This window comes from Typopeltis vanoorti, chromosome 24 (genome assembly GCF_054136105.1).
Source record: "Typopeltis vanoorti isolate ZY-2024b chromosome 24, IOZ_Tvanoo_1.0, whole genome shotgun sequence".
In the NCBI taxonomy this organism is placed as follows: domain Eukaryota; kingdom Metazoa; phylum Arthropoda; class Arachnida; order Uropygi; family Thelyphonidae; genus Typopeltis; species Typopeltis vanoorti.
Genome location: NC_143572.1, coordinates 4522146 through 4541082, shown reverse-complemented (window position 1 = coordinate 4541082; position 18937 = coordinate 4522146). Strand labels below are relative to the sequence as shown.

Sequence of the window (18937 nt, the reverse complement as noted above, 5' to 3'; positions counted from 1 at the left end):
TACATACTTTGTTAGAAAAATTATATGCATATCCCAGTGTTTCACAAACCTCATTACATCACTAGTCTGCCTTTTACTGTGATCATAACATTCTTGGGTTGTCTACCTAAGAATGTTATGATCACAGTAAAACCTCCCCCCCTCCCTGCTAAACCTTCATATGAACGCAAATATTTTGGCTTATTCTTCCACCTTTCAATGCGGTCAGTTCCTGTAGTAAAATTGAATAAGTTGGTCAGTATGACACTATTTATGCAGTTTCTTTCCGATAAATAAAACACTTTCTAACTACAAAAAGAAGACACAGCCATGGGCTCACCATTATCCCCCCCCCCCATTGCTAACTTTTACATGGAACATTTTGAGCAATGTGCTCTAGATTCCTCTCCTTTAAAACCCTAAGTCTGGCTTAGATAGATACATTGACAATGTTTTCACTATCTAGTCCCATGGCTGCCAGACATTAGACACTTTCCTCAGTGACCTAAACAAATAACACAAGCAATTGAGAAGCAGAACACACTCCCATTTCTAGATACTTGTCACATGTCTTCCTTATGGCAACTTTCCTTTACTGTTTACCAGAAACCTACACATACTGACCAATATATAGATAAACTCATACCACCACCCAACACAAAAACTAGGGGTCATTAATACACTTAAAAACAGGGCTTTGAAGATTTGTTCCAATGAACAAGCACTTAAAGATGAATTAAAAATTTTCAGCAATACCTTCCTAAAAAATGGCTGGGCTTTCTGATCATGCCCTGAACTCTTTACATAAAATTGACTGGAACAACACCTGTTGTTTACATCACACCAAAACATGGTATGAACGTAAATTTAAGGAGGCCAGTGAGATTCTTATCAATCACCCTAATCTTAACAGTAATGATGGTTTAAAAATCCCAAGAATATGGAAGGCATATATTCTACCCACTTAACCTTTCTCCCTAAGATTTTAATTATAAATAGGACCATAGGTAATCCATGATCTTAAATCTAATAACAATTGTCATATTAAATTAGGACATCATTTTTACTGTAATAACAAAACTGTCTCTATGAAAGAATGTTTCTCTGATGTTATCTTAAATAGAATATAGCTTTGATGTAGTTAATTTATTTTATTTATTTATTGTAATTTTATTTTTCACTAGAGGTCAGGTCAGTAGAATAACCATTGATCAAATCATGGGCTCTTCAGCATACTGTGTGAAACGTAATTTAGCTTGTCTCTGTATATATGTGTATACTCCAGATGATGACCTTAATATGAAGATTGAAATTAAAATAATTATAACAGAGTTGCAGAGTCCATAATTTGTGTAAAATGAATGCTGATTACTGTGTAACACTAAAGGAAAGGAATCATCACCTGATATCTTCACCTTCTTTGATTGACTCACAATTGTTGTGACAGTTGAACATGGTACTCCCATCTTTAGAACCACTTAACTTTGTTTTTTGCCACTAATTTTATCCATTTTTGTTTGTAAACTTATCACCTTTTGTTTATTTGACACTGTTACATTTTCAAGTTTTTTAAACAATAACTGACTGCATTTAACATTTTTAAATGGGGAACATGGCAACAGATACATGCAAATAGGAAGGGGAAGTGCAACTATAATAATTTCTGATTTTTAAATAGTGTCACGATATAATTGCTTAGGGAACTAAAGGTGCCCTCTTAGAGCATTAGTATAGAGAGTTACTGTAACTGTTTTCATATTATTGTGCACACACGCACCAAAACTTCATCGCAACAAAACACAAAAAGAATTTTAGCCAGTCATGTTATAGCAGGGTATCATTCTCAAAGGGTAATGTAAAATGAGGTATATCTGTCTATTCACAAACATTCCCATTTTGTCCTCCCCTCTCCTAACAATAAGGTATTATTAAAACATTAGTTACCAGAGCCAAATGCTGTAATTCCAACAGAATTAACTATTAAATCTCCACCAACCCAACCATTGCAACATGCAGATTACAGGAATGCTGTTACTATTCCCTATATTCAGGTCACCTCAGAAAAGATAGCCAAAATTTTAAAAACACAATCGTTGTACAGCTTTCAAGCTTGTTAACTTTATCTATTCCTCTAAAAATAACTCTTTCCACTCTTGGCCTGAAAGATCTGCCGACATCCAACTGGAAAAACTAAAGCTGCCACAACTATGGACAGTCAGTCAGGTGCAGCAGACAATATGGATTTTCCGTAGGTTGAAATGGGAGGGAGGGAAAAAATATGCTTTTGTTGCAACATTTTTAATTTTTTTTTTTTTTTTTTTAATTCAGCAGTTGCTCTTAAAAATCAAACTCACTCAAATAAATATGAGTGTGGGAAATTCCCCAAGATTTGAAAAACTCTTAGGTCATCTTGCACACCAACCAAAGCTACTCACAATTAGCACCCACAGAGGGACTATCTTCCTAGGACATTAGGTAGTAAGTCAAAAGAAAAGTCTTGGAGTCATTAAACTGTTGATGTGCATGTTCTTTTTAGATCAGTTTAAGCACGTTTTGACTTTTTTTCTCAGAATTCCAAGAAACTTCTGCCAAGATATGGAAAAATCAAATTTGTTAGAACAAGCCTGATGCTGTAAAACAATATACAGTAGAACTTGGTTATAATGAACTCCACGGGACCGCATATATTTGTTCGTAATAACCGTTATTCGTTATATCCAAGAAGGTCATAATTTGAGCAAATTAAAAATGTTTTCAGATTTTTCTCAGCATAAGTATATTGGGTAACATACATACATATAAAGAACAAAAATTTATTTTTAAAACTTCACATTTTTACATAAAAAATCATCAAGCGTGCTTTGCTTTGCACAAGACGCATATTTCATATGTTTGAAATTGTTCCTTATACCACTAAGATGCTTGAATGTGTCGTCTGAACTTACAGATCGCGATTCCATAAATCTTGTTAAAATATGTAAAGCACTTTCTGCTTCACACTAGGTAACGATTTTCTCATCATTGCTATTTTCTTCCTCGGAGTCACTACTACCATTATCTTCTTCTGGTGTATGAGAGATTTGTTTTAAGATGTTCAGTGTCTGTCGGTATACCCGAAGTTGCGACGCCATTATCAATGTCTATAAAATTATCGATCTCTGCGCATTTCAAAATTGTTCAAGTTTCGCACTTTTAACCATGCTGATAACGGTAAGTTATCCTCTTCAGATTCGCACTCCGCAAGACCGGCTTTCTTAAAACAGTTTTGTATCGTAGACGATGACACCAAATTCAAAGCATCACTCATTAAACATATTACGTGAAGTACACTGATCTTCGAGTCGTAAGCATATGCATTTTCTGCGGATTTTTCTCTGCGTTCTATCAGTTCCAAGACTAACAGACGACGAAAATGGGATTTAAAACATCTAATTACGCCTTGATCAAGTGGTTGCAAGACAGATGTCACATTCAGTGGCAAAAAAACAAGTTTTATGTTTGTTAAATAAACCACTACAGGATGGGCAGGACAGTTGTCTATCAATAACAAAATTTTCAGGTTTTCATCGAAGATTTTTATCCCACTTGCGAGTTTCATTTTCGAAAATTGAAGATGTCATCCAGGCCTTTTTATTCGCTGTATAATCAACGGGAAGTTTCTTTATGTTTTTAAAGCATCTAGGCTTTGCCGATTTTCCAATTACAAGAAGCTTTCTTTTATCGCTACCGGTCATGTTCGCACAAACTAAAACTGTGAGTCTATTTTTGATAAGTTTTCTGCCAATGCACTTTTCGTTTTTAAATTGAAGTTTTATCGGGCATTAAATTATAAAAAAAACCCTGCTTCGTCTGCATTATAAATGTTTTGTATCCATACCTTCGTTTGATGTCCGGCCAGACATTCTTGATCCAGTCAGAAACATTTTTGTCAATGGACAACGCCTCGCCACTTACTTTTGCGTAGACAATATTGTTTCTGTTCTTAAAGCGATCAATCCACCCATTGTTGCATTTAAAATCGCTATAACCAAGTTGAACAGCAAATTTTTCGGCTTGAACTTTCAAAATTGGTCCGCTAATAGGTAAGCCAGCGGTTCTTTGCACTTTAAACCACGAAAGAAGTGCCTCGTCAACGTCACTTTTATTACACTTTTTAAGTTTTTTACACTTCGATAAATTGTTTTCAAAAGCTTTCAGAGTCAACTCGCGATTCTTCATGGAGACAAACCATACTTCTTTGCTACTGTCAGATTTGATTGGCCACTTTCCACCTCCCATATAATTTCTACTTTTTCGGAAACCGATAAAATTTTCCATTTGACTCCCAACATTTTTCCACAACCAGAAAATGCGTACGTACAAAATGTCAGTAAAGGAACGACTAACGTGTATTATATTCGTTCGTTATTCCCGTGAAACGAATTCGTAATAAACATGAAATACATGCATTAAATCGAATGTAATTCAAATATACCTTCAAAATTATTCGTTATAAACGTGAATTCGCTGTAACCGTGATCGTTATAACCGAGTTCTACTGTATTTTATTATCTAACTTATTTTTTTTATGTGATTCCCTCCCACAAAAGGTCAGGAACCTGCAGTACATTAGTACCACGGGAGGGTTAAGATTTTTTTTTTTTTGTATTATTTATTTTTACCTAGTGCTCTAGAAACTAAATATACAAACGTTTTCAAGCTTCTTCTTGCCTCCATTAAGTAGAGCAGTAGTCTCAAACCAGGTGATGAAATTCATCTACCATCCAAAGAAAATCACATATATCCATGCCCATGACTAGATTTACACACACCCTCTTAGATGGAAGGCAGCTATGCTAGCCACTTGAATGGAGGCCATTTACACTCTTGAATCCTATTTTGTCTTATTAATATGATTACCCGATTTAAAATAAGGACAAGAACAACTAAAGAACTATAAATGTTATAAATGTCAACTAAAGAATTATAAATGTTAACCACAAAGAAACATTCCGGCCTAATTTGGTTGAGCAGATAGTTTCTCTATTCTCAAACCACAACTTATTCTCATTAATAAGTTGGTTTGAATTTCAGATGAAACTTTTTTGTTGTTGTTGTTCTTCAGGCCTCCAGTAAGCAGTGGTGGGTTCCACATCAGACCACAAATTCATCTATTCACCTAAAAATAATCAAAACATCTGTATCCGCATTGTACAATATGATAGATTTACAACCTTTCATGGGTGAAATTTATATAAAAAAATTAAAGAAAATGTGGAGTAACAATCAAGTTTCAGAATATTGCTAATAATTTATGCAAATTAAAACAGGCAAATGTTTATTAAATAAAATGAAACCAGAAACAATTACATTTGTCTTTGGTGTTTGTTACAATCTTTACTAAGTTGGTATAGAATGATTCCTGCAAGAAATATGTGAAATATATTATTAGAAAACAAAAAAAAGTAATACATTGTTTTAATTAAATTATTCCATAACTATTTTTGATCCTGAATCTTCAGCTATCCAACAATCTTAAGACAATTTAAAATTTAAACATTTGTATGAGTACAATAATTTCCAACTAAAAGTGAAAATTATAAATGCCTGTTAAGGATAAGAAAATTAAATCATGTACTCATGTAAATCAATTTGATGTTTGGTGTTATATTTAGAATGTGAATTTTACTAATGTGAAACAATCTCTTCTTAGGTAGGTTTCCCATCAGCGAGTTAAAAGTTGTATTCATTTCATACCAGAATTTATTTTACTAGGATCCAAAATTAATTATCCTAATTAATTCAGTATCTGAAAGCTACAAATAACTACTACAGTTAACTGAAATACAGATATGGTTATCTGTATTTCAGTTAACCTTAGCTGACCGGACTGTAGAGATAGCTGCATTGTGCATCACTGCCTTTTGTCCTGTATTTATGATTGTTTAAAAAGTAAACTACACTCTCTGCACTTTTTTTGTTTAAAAAAATTCCTTCAAATTTTTTGAAAATATTGATTCAATCATTAGCATATTCTGGTGAATAAATTAGATATGATGACAGTCCCAACACAATTAAATACTTCATTAGTAGTGACCTATCAACAGTTTTCTTCTGGTTGGGTTGATTACTGTACTTGTCAGGTTTTACTTTAACATCTTTATTATTATTATTATAATACAGGTATCTCCATGGAGTTGGAGTCAGAAGACTCATCGTGGGACCATTTATTCGCACACTAGCCATCATTCACACAATACCTATCATACTTCTGCTTAAACTCATTCACTGATGAAGCACTCTGGCAACCCATTCACCACCCTCCAAGCAAAAACTTAATCCTAACACCCTTGCTAACCACAATCTTGCAAACTTCCATTGGTGATCCCCTTGTTCACTCTCTTCTTTCCATGTAATGAAAAATGTCTTCGGTGGCAATCCAATAAAACCCCTTTAACCCGGTGCTGGTGAGGTGGGAAAATGTAACAAAAGTGATAAGGTGGGGTCCCACTCAAATAATGTAGTGTATTATAGAAATTCATATCTTTAATCAATATTAGTGAATTCTTCCTCACAGTCTGTTCTGTATCACTCATGGTTACTGACTAATTCTAAGTCAATTTCACTATCATCATCATCTCACTAAATGACTCCTCGTCTGTCAAAACATCATCTATAAGTTGATGTAACCTCTGTTCTTCCTGCTCATAACTCATCTGGTAAAAAAAAAAAAAAGATATTCTCAAAATACCCTCTAAATATTTACGAAAACGTATTTGCTTATAGTTGGTATATAAAAATATAGAAGACATGGCAGTAACGATAATATTTTAGTAGAATAGACATGAAAACAACTTACGTTTCGAAAGTAAAAATAGTCACACTTTTGGTAGGGTGGGGTCAGGTGGACCCCAGCACACTAAACTTGCTCGAGTACAACCACTTGCCGAGTAGCGGGTTACGTGAGGGGAAGCTATACTGAGGCATGACTCACTGCCACATGTTAAAAAGTTATAGTCATTTAAAATCTTTGGGGTCTGTGATACCCCACCTTACTAACGCCGGGTTAATAACTTAAATGCTTCTATCATGTTTCCTCTTTTTCGTCTATCAGCTAATTTTTCAAGCCTATGGACTGTCAAATCTATTCTCATATAGGGAGTATTCAGCAGACCCACCACAATCTTTGTCACTCACATCTGGATCCTATCCATAACTACTTCATCACCACAGAATCTGGGTCTGTGTGCAGTAGTTCAGATGTGACTTTATATATGGGAACAATAACCTTTTTAAGTGTTCTTCAACAACCATGTAATCTGAAGTTCTATTTTGGTTATCTTTGTAATATTCTGTTAAAATCCTGAAATTTTAATGGAACACCTTTGTTAGAGTCTAGTATCATCGGCTCGTATTCAATGTAAAGCTTTAGTCATCTCTCTGTCTACAATCACATCCAAGTCCCTGGACTCATCAGTTTCCAGTAGTTCAGTTCATCAATATAGTATACAGTTTCTGATTTCTTCCCAAAATGCATCACCTTACACTTGGCCATTTTAAATTGGCAGCTATTTAGCTTTGTCCATACTGCTAGTCTGTTTAAATCTTCCTGCAGGATCTCTCCATCATCTTCATTTACTATTGCTCTTCCCAGTTTAGCATCATCATCAGCAAACAACTGAATATTTCCTGTCAAATCATTTCCTATATCATTGATATACAAATTAAACAACAAAGAGCCAAGTACTGAGCCACATGGTACACCACTGGTCATTTGTCTTCTCCTGGACTCAGCTCCTCCATAAACCACTCTCTAATCCAGATCATCAGATTCATATCGATCTCCCTCTTGCTCCAATTTACACAACAGAGTTCTATATGGACCTTGTCAAATGCTTTTGCAAAGTCTAGCAGTACCAGTGAGTATCCATTTCCCTCGTCACTTGATTATAAAAAGTAAAATTACTAAGGCAAGACCTACCCTTCACAAAACAATGTTGTCCCTTATAGAATATCATATTCAGTCCTGAATTCTGTCTTTCACCAATTTCTTTAATACCTTAACCACCACTCCTGAGCTGCTGATGGGTCTATAATTTGCTACTTCTGTCTCGAAGCCTGCCAATGCAACGGGACCATTTTACCCTCTTTCCACTCCATTGGTACCTTCCTACTACTGATTGGTCAGAGGAGCTGATAATTCCCTTGCACATTCTTGTAATACACTGGCCAATATGCAATCTAATCCCATTGCTGTGTTCGTATTGAGATTCTACAATGTTTTAAGCACCTGCATTTCTTCAACCTCTATTCTCCTATCAGTCAGTGTAACATCTGGCACTGCAGTGTGACCACTACTGCAAAATGCACTGTTTGGTTATATTACCTCCCCACCACCACCATCTACACTTTTTTAGTCATCCTTCCATAGTTATTCCTCCTTTTACTTGCCACATAGCGAAAGAACTCATTAGGGTTTCTTTTGACATCGTCAGCTAGCTTTCTCTCATAATTAGCTTTGACCTTCCTTACCATACCAGTCACCCTTCTTGCCTGCACCTTGTACTGATTATGGGCATGATGATCACCTTTTCTGTTGTAATCCAACCACAACCTTTTCTTTGTGTACAACTCCTGCTTAATCGAGCTGTTCATTTAACTCCCACCTGATTTATCTTTCTGACTCTAGGTATACATTCAGATACTGCTTTCTTCAAACACCAACTGAAGTCAACTAATGGTCCTAATAACTACAGCCCTATCTGCATTCCTTACAAACTTCCTGAAAGGATTATCCTCTCTCTCTCTCTCTCTCTAGAAAGGCTTATCCTCTCTAGGATTTCTCCAAAACAAGCCATTGTACCCAACAAACGGGCTGGGTTTAGACCTGGCAGAAGCTGCTGCAACCAGATCCTAGCCCTCACAACCTGTATACAAGCTAGATACCAAAAGGGCTTAAAAACGGGTACCTTTATAGGCCTAACATTAGCTTATGACACCAAATGGAAAAAAGGCTTATTGCATAAACAGCCAAAAAACTGAAACTACTAAGACAAGTACTCTTCAATAAAAAAAATAATGGTTCATCTGAATTCACAAAATTCATTTTGACAATTTATGGAGATTACTTACTTTAATTTCATGATGTTTTGACTTTCATATTAAGATCATCTGGAGTGCATGCATATATATATATATATACACACTAGGGGGATCTGACGCCTACGGCGCTCAATCCCCCCATGTTTCGGACTGGTAGGCCGGTTCTCCTTGAATTCCGATGACTCGAATTTTGAAGACTTGACACTCAGGGTAGCCCTTGAGTTTCAAAATGTTTCAAATAACTTGACAAAAACGTTACAGCCTACATCCGTTTCCAATTTCAGCTTATCATTTTATAGTATAGAGTAGATATAGATATATAAACAGACAAGCTACATTACAATACAAACAGTATGTGCCAAACTGACACTAATTTGATCAACTGTTATTCTACTGGCCTGACCTCTAGTAAAAAAAAAAAAATAATAAAAAAAAAAAAAAAAAAAAAAAAACCTAGATGAAAGCTATATCCCATTTATAAATGGCCTAAGTTTTTGGTTTAAAAGAACAGCACAGTCCCCTTTATCAGTTCTAGTAATTACGATAATGTGATTTGCTTTTAAAGATTTCTCATCTGCTAATTCAGTTTTGGTGAGGTTACTAGTTGTTGCTTTAGCATTATTTAAAATGTTAAAAGCTTCAAATTGCAGGTGAAAAGTATTTTGCTGCACAAAACAACCAGAATGTAGTACATGGGCAGAGAGGGCCCCATATACTTTATCAGATATGTTAGTTAGGAGAAACCTTGTAGTTCTCATAATATAATTTTATAATCAGGGCATGGTTTGAAAAGTTAATCATGACTGTTCAGTGAAGGGCAGCTGGTTGCTCCTGTTATCACTTATTTGTGGTTGGTTACTACTGTCATGCCTTGTTTAATATAATTTCTTGGCATCTTTAATTTATAGCATAACCAAGTGGAAAAACTTCCAACAACTATCTCTAATCCAGAGTATTTTAATAATAAGCTGTGACACCTTTTGGCTACTTGTATATGGAAATAAATATGATTTCTACATTACTTCAACCTGATGGGTCTGGCTCCCACTGATCAGTCCTTAATAAAGGTTAAAACTGGTCTGGATAGTGATCGTTCCCATAATGCATAGCATCAATACACATCTGTAAGGATATGTTAAAATAAATTAAAGATACCAAAAAATTATATACTTGGTTTAATCCTTTACCCAAGTGTAAGCAAACAAGTTTGCACTTGAAGGGGCAACTCATATAAAGAAGCTAATGACTTCACATCACTTGCCTTAGTGAATTCATTAGCTTCTTCATATGACTTGCCCAGTCCTAAAATTAGTTCAGGTACAAACTTTGTTTGCTTACACTTGGATAAACGATTAAACCAAGAATATAATTTCCATTATCACCATCATCATCAAATTCCTGCCATGTACCCTCAAGAGGTGTACAGGATATGATAGTATTACATGAAAAATTTACATCATTACTAACTTCCTATCTACAATATCCTCCAGATCAGTCTGTTACATGTCAAACTCCAATATTATCCGATCTTATATTTCTGTCGTCTAAGGCTTTGTACTGTATCAATCCACCTATATCTTGGTCTTCCTCTGGATCGTTTTCCTGCCAACCTGGCAGAGAACACTTGTTTTGCCAATCGTTCCGCACCCATTCTGTTTAAATGACCATACCACCTGAGATTAGCTCTGCTAACGCATTCCTGGATGCTGACAATGTCAAGTTCTTTCCTAATATACTCATTTTTAATATGATATTGCCATTGATGCCATCTGTTCATGCCTCTAATCTTTCTCAGGATTTTCATATCTGTGGTCTCTAGTCTTTGGTCAAGTGTTTTACTTCTGACCCAGCTCTCAGATCCATAAGTTAAAACTAGTTTGAACTGTATACAGCTAATTTAGTATTCCGACTAATTTCTCTCTTATTCATATGAATTTATTCGAATGACTTCCTACTATACCAGCTTTATTGATTCTCTTGTCTATTTCCATATTTAATTCACCATCTTCAGTAAAAATCATGCCTAAGTAGCTGAAATGTTTTACTTGTTCCACAGGTTCTCCGTTCACAATGCAGTTGACATTTTCAATGATTCTTGCCTATTTTCAATGTCCTTGTCTTTTTATTGCTGACCTTCATACCATATCTATTACAACAGTTATTCAATTTAGTCAAGGAATCTTGCTGACTCGTAGCGGATTTATTGTTAAGTATAACATCGTTCACATAAAACAAAGAGCTGACATTAACATCTCCAATTTTGATATCATGTTTAATACCACTTTGGTTCATAATGTGATCCATATAGATAATGAATAACAGAGGGGATAATGTACTTGTCTCACACCAGATTTAACATTAAACCTGACTCGAATAAAGACTAGTATTGCTTAATATAATGCCCCATTAATACCATATGACTGTAGCGCAATGAATAGCTTCTCTCTTGGCACCTTATCATATTCCTTTTCCAGATCTATAAAACTCAAATAGAGATCTTTGTTATATTCCCATGATTTCCACACTATTTGTCGTAAAGTGAAGATCTGATCCTGACAGCCTCTATTTGGCCGGAATCCAGCTTGTTCTTCACCAAGCTTTTCTTCTACAATTCTTCTCAACCGTTTCTCAAGTATACTTGCATATATCTTACCAGGAACACTCAGTAGGGAAATACCTCTATAATTCTCACATTCAGTTTTATTTCCCTTTTTATATATGGGTACTATGAGAGCTCTACTCCATTACTTCTACTCATTGGGAATTCATCCCTCTGTCCAGGTCTCCTGAAATATGCAGTACAGCCAGTGTAAGACTTTTATACCACCATACTTAAGCATTTCTGGTCGAATATCATCTACTCCTGCTGCCTTTCCATATTTCAAGCCTTTGATGGCTTTTTATACTTCAAATATGGATAGGTATTCCTGCCTGCATGCCTGTTGAGCGTTTTTCACCACTGTGCTATCACTGCTTCTTTCATTAAGCAATTTTTCGAAGTAATTATTCCGTACTTCACAGATATTTTTTTCTCCCGTTTTCATGTCACCTTTATCATCTCTAACTCCTTTTACAGCATATTTCCTCCATTTCTAAGCTTCTTCAACAACTTCCAGAATATTTTCCACCTCCTTGATATTTATTTTCATGTTCTTGTCAAAGTCCTCCCATGACTTTTGTTTAAGTACTTTTACACAGTGTTTAGCTTTCTTACATTTGTCTCTGTATTCTCTAAGAGCACAAGCTGACTTATTTGCCAGGAACTTCTGATATACTTTCTTCTTTTCCTTCACTGCCTCTTTAACTTCCTGTGTCCACCATGGAGTTCTAATTTTTCTATCCTTACAGACAACTTCGCCACATGCCTCTGCCTGAATCTATCAGGGTTTTCTTCAAGGCTTGCCACTGATTCTCCAAGGTTTGGTTCCTGTTTTCAAACTCTCGTTTTTTCTTCAATAATCTTTGTGTATTTTAGTCTACAGTTCACATCTGAGAGCTGCTCAACTTTTATTCGCTTTACATGTTATTTTTTACACGTTATTCTTTTCAATATGAAATTCAATTTTATCCTGCTCAAGACTAAATAGTGATCACTTCCAATTTCAAATCCTCTGTACACGCTGGTGTTCTGCACCAGGGAGAAAACATCACTATCAACAATAACATAGTCAATGAGACTTTTCTTGTTCCTTGCATCTTCTCTCCATGTGAATTTGTGCATATTTTTATGTTGGAACATGGTGTTAGCAATAACCAGTCCATGTCCTGAGCAGAAATCCAACAGGTATTTGCCATTATTATTAGCTTTGCTCTTTTCCCAAAATATTTTTGTATGTCTGACAATCATTTCTTACTCTGCTATTTAGATCTCTAACAAGGACCAACTTTTCCTTTTTCATTGTGTCAGTGGCTTTCTCTAAAGCCTCAAAAAATTCCTCCACTTATACCTTAGTAGAACCTTCTGTGGGACCATAGTCTCACAAATAAGTCTCAATGTCCAGTTCCCCATTCTGATATTTGCCCACATCACTCTACATGAAACTGCCTGCCATTCAAGAAGATTAGCCTCATATTTAGTGTTGAATACTATGGCTACTCCTTCTTTTCCTTGATTGTCATTGGCTGAATATAACATTTTGTATTTATTGCTCAGAAAGGTCTCACCAGTTTTTGTCTTTTTCGTTTCAGTCACCCCTATTATGTCGATCTGGTACTTATCTGATTCCTCAGCTAGCTCCATTTCTTTGCCATTCAGGCTTCTTATGTTGATAGTACTGATCTTGAACTCAGGTGATGTTGACCTGGAGTAGGTTTTAGGATTTGTTCCAGTAGCTGACTTTTTGCTGTTTGCCCTGGTTCCCTGGCAAAAGCAACGGGGGCTTTGTTTAACTGGACAATGCCCCAGCCAGCATGAAATTCTGTCATGTTGTACCTTCATTTTTTATTTTGGTTTAAGCCAATAAGAATACAATTTGGTCAGCTAACTCCCAAAATTCTAGCTCGTTTGTTCAGTATCCAGGCAGATACCCAACAGGGTGTACCACGAGAAGGGGAGGACATTATGTCAGAAGCCCTGATCGGTTCTCCGCATTTCTTTAAAGGCTATGTGGAGGTCTCCCCTCAGTTATACAGCTATGGATGTAGGAATAAGATTACATCTTTTTAAAAATGACAGCTGATTAATCAAAAAAGAAAACATATCTTCAGCTTACATAATGATTGCAATGCTTGTGCATTAAAAGAAATAAATTTAATAAAAAAAAAAAAAACACTTTAAAAGAAATAATTAACAAATTGACCACCACAAGAATATGTCCTCACCCCAGCTTTATTCAACCTATATATAACTGACATCCCTCCAACATCCAGTCTAAAGTTTATCTACACTGACAACATAGCAATTGCTATCCAAAACAATACCTTCCAAAACGTCAAGGATACAATGAACAAAGATCTGAGCTCATTGCAAAATTATCTTGAAACTTGGGGACTATCCTCTAATCCACAGCAAAACTGTTGTTTTAGCTTTCTATGATGCAGACAGAAAACTAAAAATAAACTTCTGTAACAGGACCCTTAATCCATGAAAGTAACCCTTGGTATCACACTTGATTTCAGCCTCACATACTGACAGTATTTGAAAAAAACTAAGTTAAAGATATCTGCCAGGAACAATATCATAAACAAGCTTGCAGGCACAATTTGGGATTTTAATGCTTCAACCCTTAGAACAGCAGCCCTGGCTCTGTTTTCTCAGTGGCAGAGTACTGCTCACAGTTTGGAGCCAAAGTTGTCCCACATTCCTCATGGACAACAGCTCAACATAAAAATTAAAACCATCTCTGGTACATTAAAAGGTCTATTTCATTCCCACTGTTTCCTGTCCTTTCTGACATCACTCCTCTATGCTTCAGAAAGGAAGAAGCTACCATCAAAGAAATAAATATAAATAAAATCAGAAACAGCATCAAAGCATTAACTTTCCTTCCCATACATCAACATATCTCTCTACCTATGGTTCACAACCTTACTTCTTGATCTCCCATCTGGATTGTGGAAATACCAGATGATGGTCCCAGGACTATAAGACTCTAGAATGAACTACAGACAAGTACATGATCACATATCCAATGTAAACCTCAAGATTTAATCTACCTTGACACCTTAGGAACCAGCTAAACAGATTTAGGACCAGACAATTCTATTATGCAGACTATATTTCATATGACTGATGACTGCCCTGCACATTCGTTCCCTTGGGGGCCTCAGGAACTAGCACTTACTCTCAAATAGTGCTATCGATTGGTTAAGTGAACTGCCAAACTGTATATAGTTTTGCTCATGCACTAAATAATAAATAAATAAATAAATAAATATTAATAATGTCAAGTCTTTTTCTGATATCTTTATTTTTAATATGGTTCTTGCCATTTGTTCTTTCACCTGATTTTTCTGATGAGGACTTTCATAGTTGATGATCTCCAGTGTTTGATCACCCTTTTTTTTTTTTTTGACTAATTCATTACTAATTCTACTCTTCCTATCCAAATATGCAATGTGACTGAATCAGGTGTATTATGCTAATACTAGCTTAATAATTTGGCTGGCTTATCTTGTTCCACATAACCTCATGAGATGTACTGTACTGTACTAGATATACAGTATCTCATGTAAAATTGTTTTCTACCCAAAATGTGTTTATATTTCCTTTCTGTGAAGCATATCCTTCACCCAACCACTCTGAATCTCATGTCCTTCAGTACTACAACAGACACAAGACAAGGCAGCTCTTTCTACAATGTTTCTACACTGCCTGTCCTTGGGCTCATTACTAATTCTACTCTTCCTATCCAAATATGCAATATGACCAGTGGCGGCTAGTGACAACAGAAACAGGTGGGGCCAGGTGCCAAAAACAACTTAATTTTTTTATATTTAAATAGTGAGTTCTATTATTGATTTATAATTATTATTTCTATTACAATAATGTTTAGTCAGAATCCACTGATGCATTGAGCTATTAATTTTTTAAAAGTGTTAGTAGTACGTAACATATACGGGCTCAACATATTAATAACACGAAAACTCGAAAGATTTGCAGTTGCGGGCATAGCTCAACACACTAGAGCATGTAAAAAAAAACAAAAATGTCAATTAGAATAAGCATTATATGTACAGATATATATTGTAAATAGTTGTATATATATTTATTCTGACTGTACATATATGCTATGGCGTAAATAAAATATAATTGGACTAGAGCAATGGACCGGCAATCCAAAGACGCTGGTTCGACTCCAGCTGGCTGCCCTGCAAAATGTTTTCATTTTTCAAGTGTTAAAAAAATAGTTATTATTTCTATTATTTATTTTATAAATCAATGTCAAAACTTCAGAGAAAATAAAGTTTTAAAAAGATAAAATTGTTTAATTAAGATTGACTAATAGAACCCATAAATATAAACACATAAAAGTCAAAGAAAAATCATAAATTTTATTTTTTACAAAGTAAACATAATATGAACTATCGATTTTGTTCATAATTAAAATGTATTGTTTATGGACGTAATAAAAATTTAAACTTTAAATAAATTGTAACAAAAATTGACAACAATAATTAAACACACTAAAAACAATAAAACAGATCAACAACGAGAATAAATAATAAGACAATGAAAGTATCATGTGCTATTTACGTACAAACACAGTGACTGGGCCAGACTAAACTGGCCCCAAGATAAGCGTTGCGCCCGGTAAACAAACACGATGGCTAGTGCACGTGCTTCACAATGAAAGAATCGCGCACTATGTACGGTCTCTGGGGCCAGCCGTGGCTGGCTCCAGAGACCGTACTAAGTCGCATTATACAATATTGCCACAAAAGACTACAGTAATTTTTTTTATTAAACAATAAAACGTGTTGGAAATAGATCAAAAAATAATAATTACAAGAAATATATTTTTTAAACTACAATTATTGGGCTAGTTATATAAATATAGGTGGGGCCCGGTCCCTATAGACGAGCCACCATTGAATGTGACTGAATAAATGAAATAATTTCTGGAATGAATGAAGGCATTCATCATCTACTGCATTCAGAAAGTCCTAAACAGTATCCAACTATTCCAGGAAAATATAAAATAAAATTCAGCATATTCACATTGATATGGCTTATCAGAAACCACAGTTTTAATATGCTTTTGACAATGATGTCCCCTGACAGGAATTTTAATTGATTTTTATTTTCTAACTCACCTCTCAGATCAATATCTTAAAACCAGTTATCTTCTCCCTAATTTTGGTCTTGTTTCATAAAAATTTATTCATCTGGCTTCCCATTTTACCATACTTTACTTATTTCCATATTCGGTTTGCCATCTTCAGTAAAAATGTACCTAAATAGCTAAAGCACATAATCTGTTCTATAGATTCTCTACTGAAAGTGCAGTTGTTTTCTGCTTTTTCTGCCTATTTTCACTTTTAGGATTTTGATTTTCAAGCCAAAATCTTTGTGTCTTTTATCTGGAAAAGGTTGAATTCCCCATTCTCAGTTAGGATTTACAGGTTATTTAATGCAGCTAGCTTGCTATTCTTCTACATCCCTATTGGCAGGTGTATTATGTCTATAAATAGAGGTTCACAGAAGCAGTCTAACTGCTTGCAGAAAGTTACTAAGAAGAAAAATCCTGCCATCTATGTATGAGACTGGCTAATTCACCTTCACTTGAAAAGCAACGTTCCTACATCATCAACAGGACTTGAATTTAAGTCTTGCAATCTAAACAGCAAATGTTGTAACTGAGCTGTGGAGACACCAAATTTATCACAGCGATTATTTAAACTGCTTGCTGCAGATTTATATGAAGTTAATGTTATGCATAGAATAAAAAAACTAAGTCTTATGTTATCTGTATGCAGCCACTACCATGCTACCCTATTTCAGAATCATCTACTCCAGAAACCATAACTTTTTTTAACAATAGAGACAGCAGATATTCCTGTCTTGTACCTGAATTAACTTCAAACTATTTTCCCAATCATCCTTCAATTCTAACTGCTGATTTACAACTTAAGTTCTGTATACATCATATGGATTATGTTTTTAACTGTTTCCTCATGGCATGGTATGACAAGCATTTTTTTGAGATTCTTCTTCTTTTTTTCAGCCATTTTCTGTCCACTAATGGACGAAGGCCTCCTCCAGTTCCTTCCATCTTTCTCTATTCCTGGCAATGGCTGACCAATTTTTCCCAACAAAATTTGACAGTTCATCATTCATCGCTCATCAAAGTGCTTTAAACTCATTCATTATATCTGCATTCACCACACTGTCAGACAATGCATTCCTCACCATGATTCTCTGCACGAATGAGACACTCCACTCAAAATTACATCTTGCAATGAAATGATTAAATCTACGACTCTTGATCCTTGTGTGCCTTCCCTTACATACTGCCTAAGACAGCTGTCTGTCAAGAAATTCATTTTCCTTATTCTGAAATGCTACCTCTTCATTCCAATCTATATTAACATAATTAAAATCACCTTCTCTTGTTCACTAACTCAAGTTTCTTATGCATTTCTTCATCACCACCCTCTACATTTCCTGGCTTGCATCAACATCCAACTAAATATCTCTCTTCCAGTCAACCTCCACCAGACTGCCTCAAAACTACTGCCACTACTTCTCTCTTGTATCTCCACCTCATACAAACATAATTCCCTTGCTATCATCAGTACCCTCCTTCCCTTCCTATCCTCACAAAGAAAACATTGTATCCTTCCATTTCCAACCAAAGAATGAAGAATGAATCCAAAGAACAGACAGTGAACTCTGTATTATTTGAACCTCAATTAATTATGTATTATTTAAACCTCAAATAACCAAATTAAAAATTTCAGAGCAGCCTGTTCTGTGTTTCATCACTAGAGGAGCAATGTCTCAGTTATTAGTTGTCATTCCTTCGTTTTGTGTATGTAACCACTTCATCTTTTCAATCTGCACTTTTCCATGTTTTCCTTCTAAATATATAATTTTCACTCTTAGTTTTATTTCCGTTTTTACCCCATTTCACTTCTTTACTAGAACTAGTTGCAAAAATCATCCAAGTATAATGAATATACCTTTCACCATACCTTCATAAAAAAAAAAAAGAGAGAGGGAGAAACCTTGTCCATTTCAGTGAACAGGTAATATTTTGTATTTTGATAAGAGCTAGGTAAATTTCACTGTGTGTGTGTGTGTGTGTGTGTGTGTGTGTGTGTGTGTGTGTGTGTGTGTGTGCGCGCGCGCGCGCACTGGTGTTCAAAACCCAAGGATGAACATTATTTCTGAAGATTACAACTGCAAATTCAGATGAATCAGCTTGTGCCGATT

At 35.2% G+C, this 18937-nt stretch overlaps 1 protein-coding gene across 3 annotated transcripts in view; it reads right to left on the bottom strand.

Annotated features, from left to right (window-relative positions):
* Positions 1-18937, bottom strand: part of LOC150092896 (rRNA methyltransferase 1, mitochondrial-like) — a 137289-nt gene that overhangs the window by 6785 nt on the left and 111567 nt on the right. Inside the window, exon 9 of one of the 3 annotated variants that reach the window (XM_090413380.1) lies at positions 5329-5380. The exons of 1 other annotated variant lie outside the window; for it this stretch is intronic. In XM_090413380.1, the coding sequence (XP_090269506.1) occupies positions 5329-5380 (52 nt within the window). Of the gene's footprint in view, positions 1-5328; positions 5381-5962; positions 6675-18937 lie in introns of those variants that run through there. One more of the 3 variants, XM_090413382.1, reaches the window with a different exon arrangement.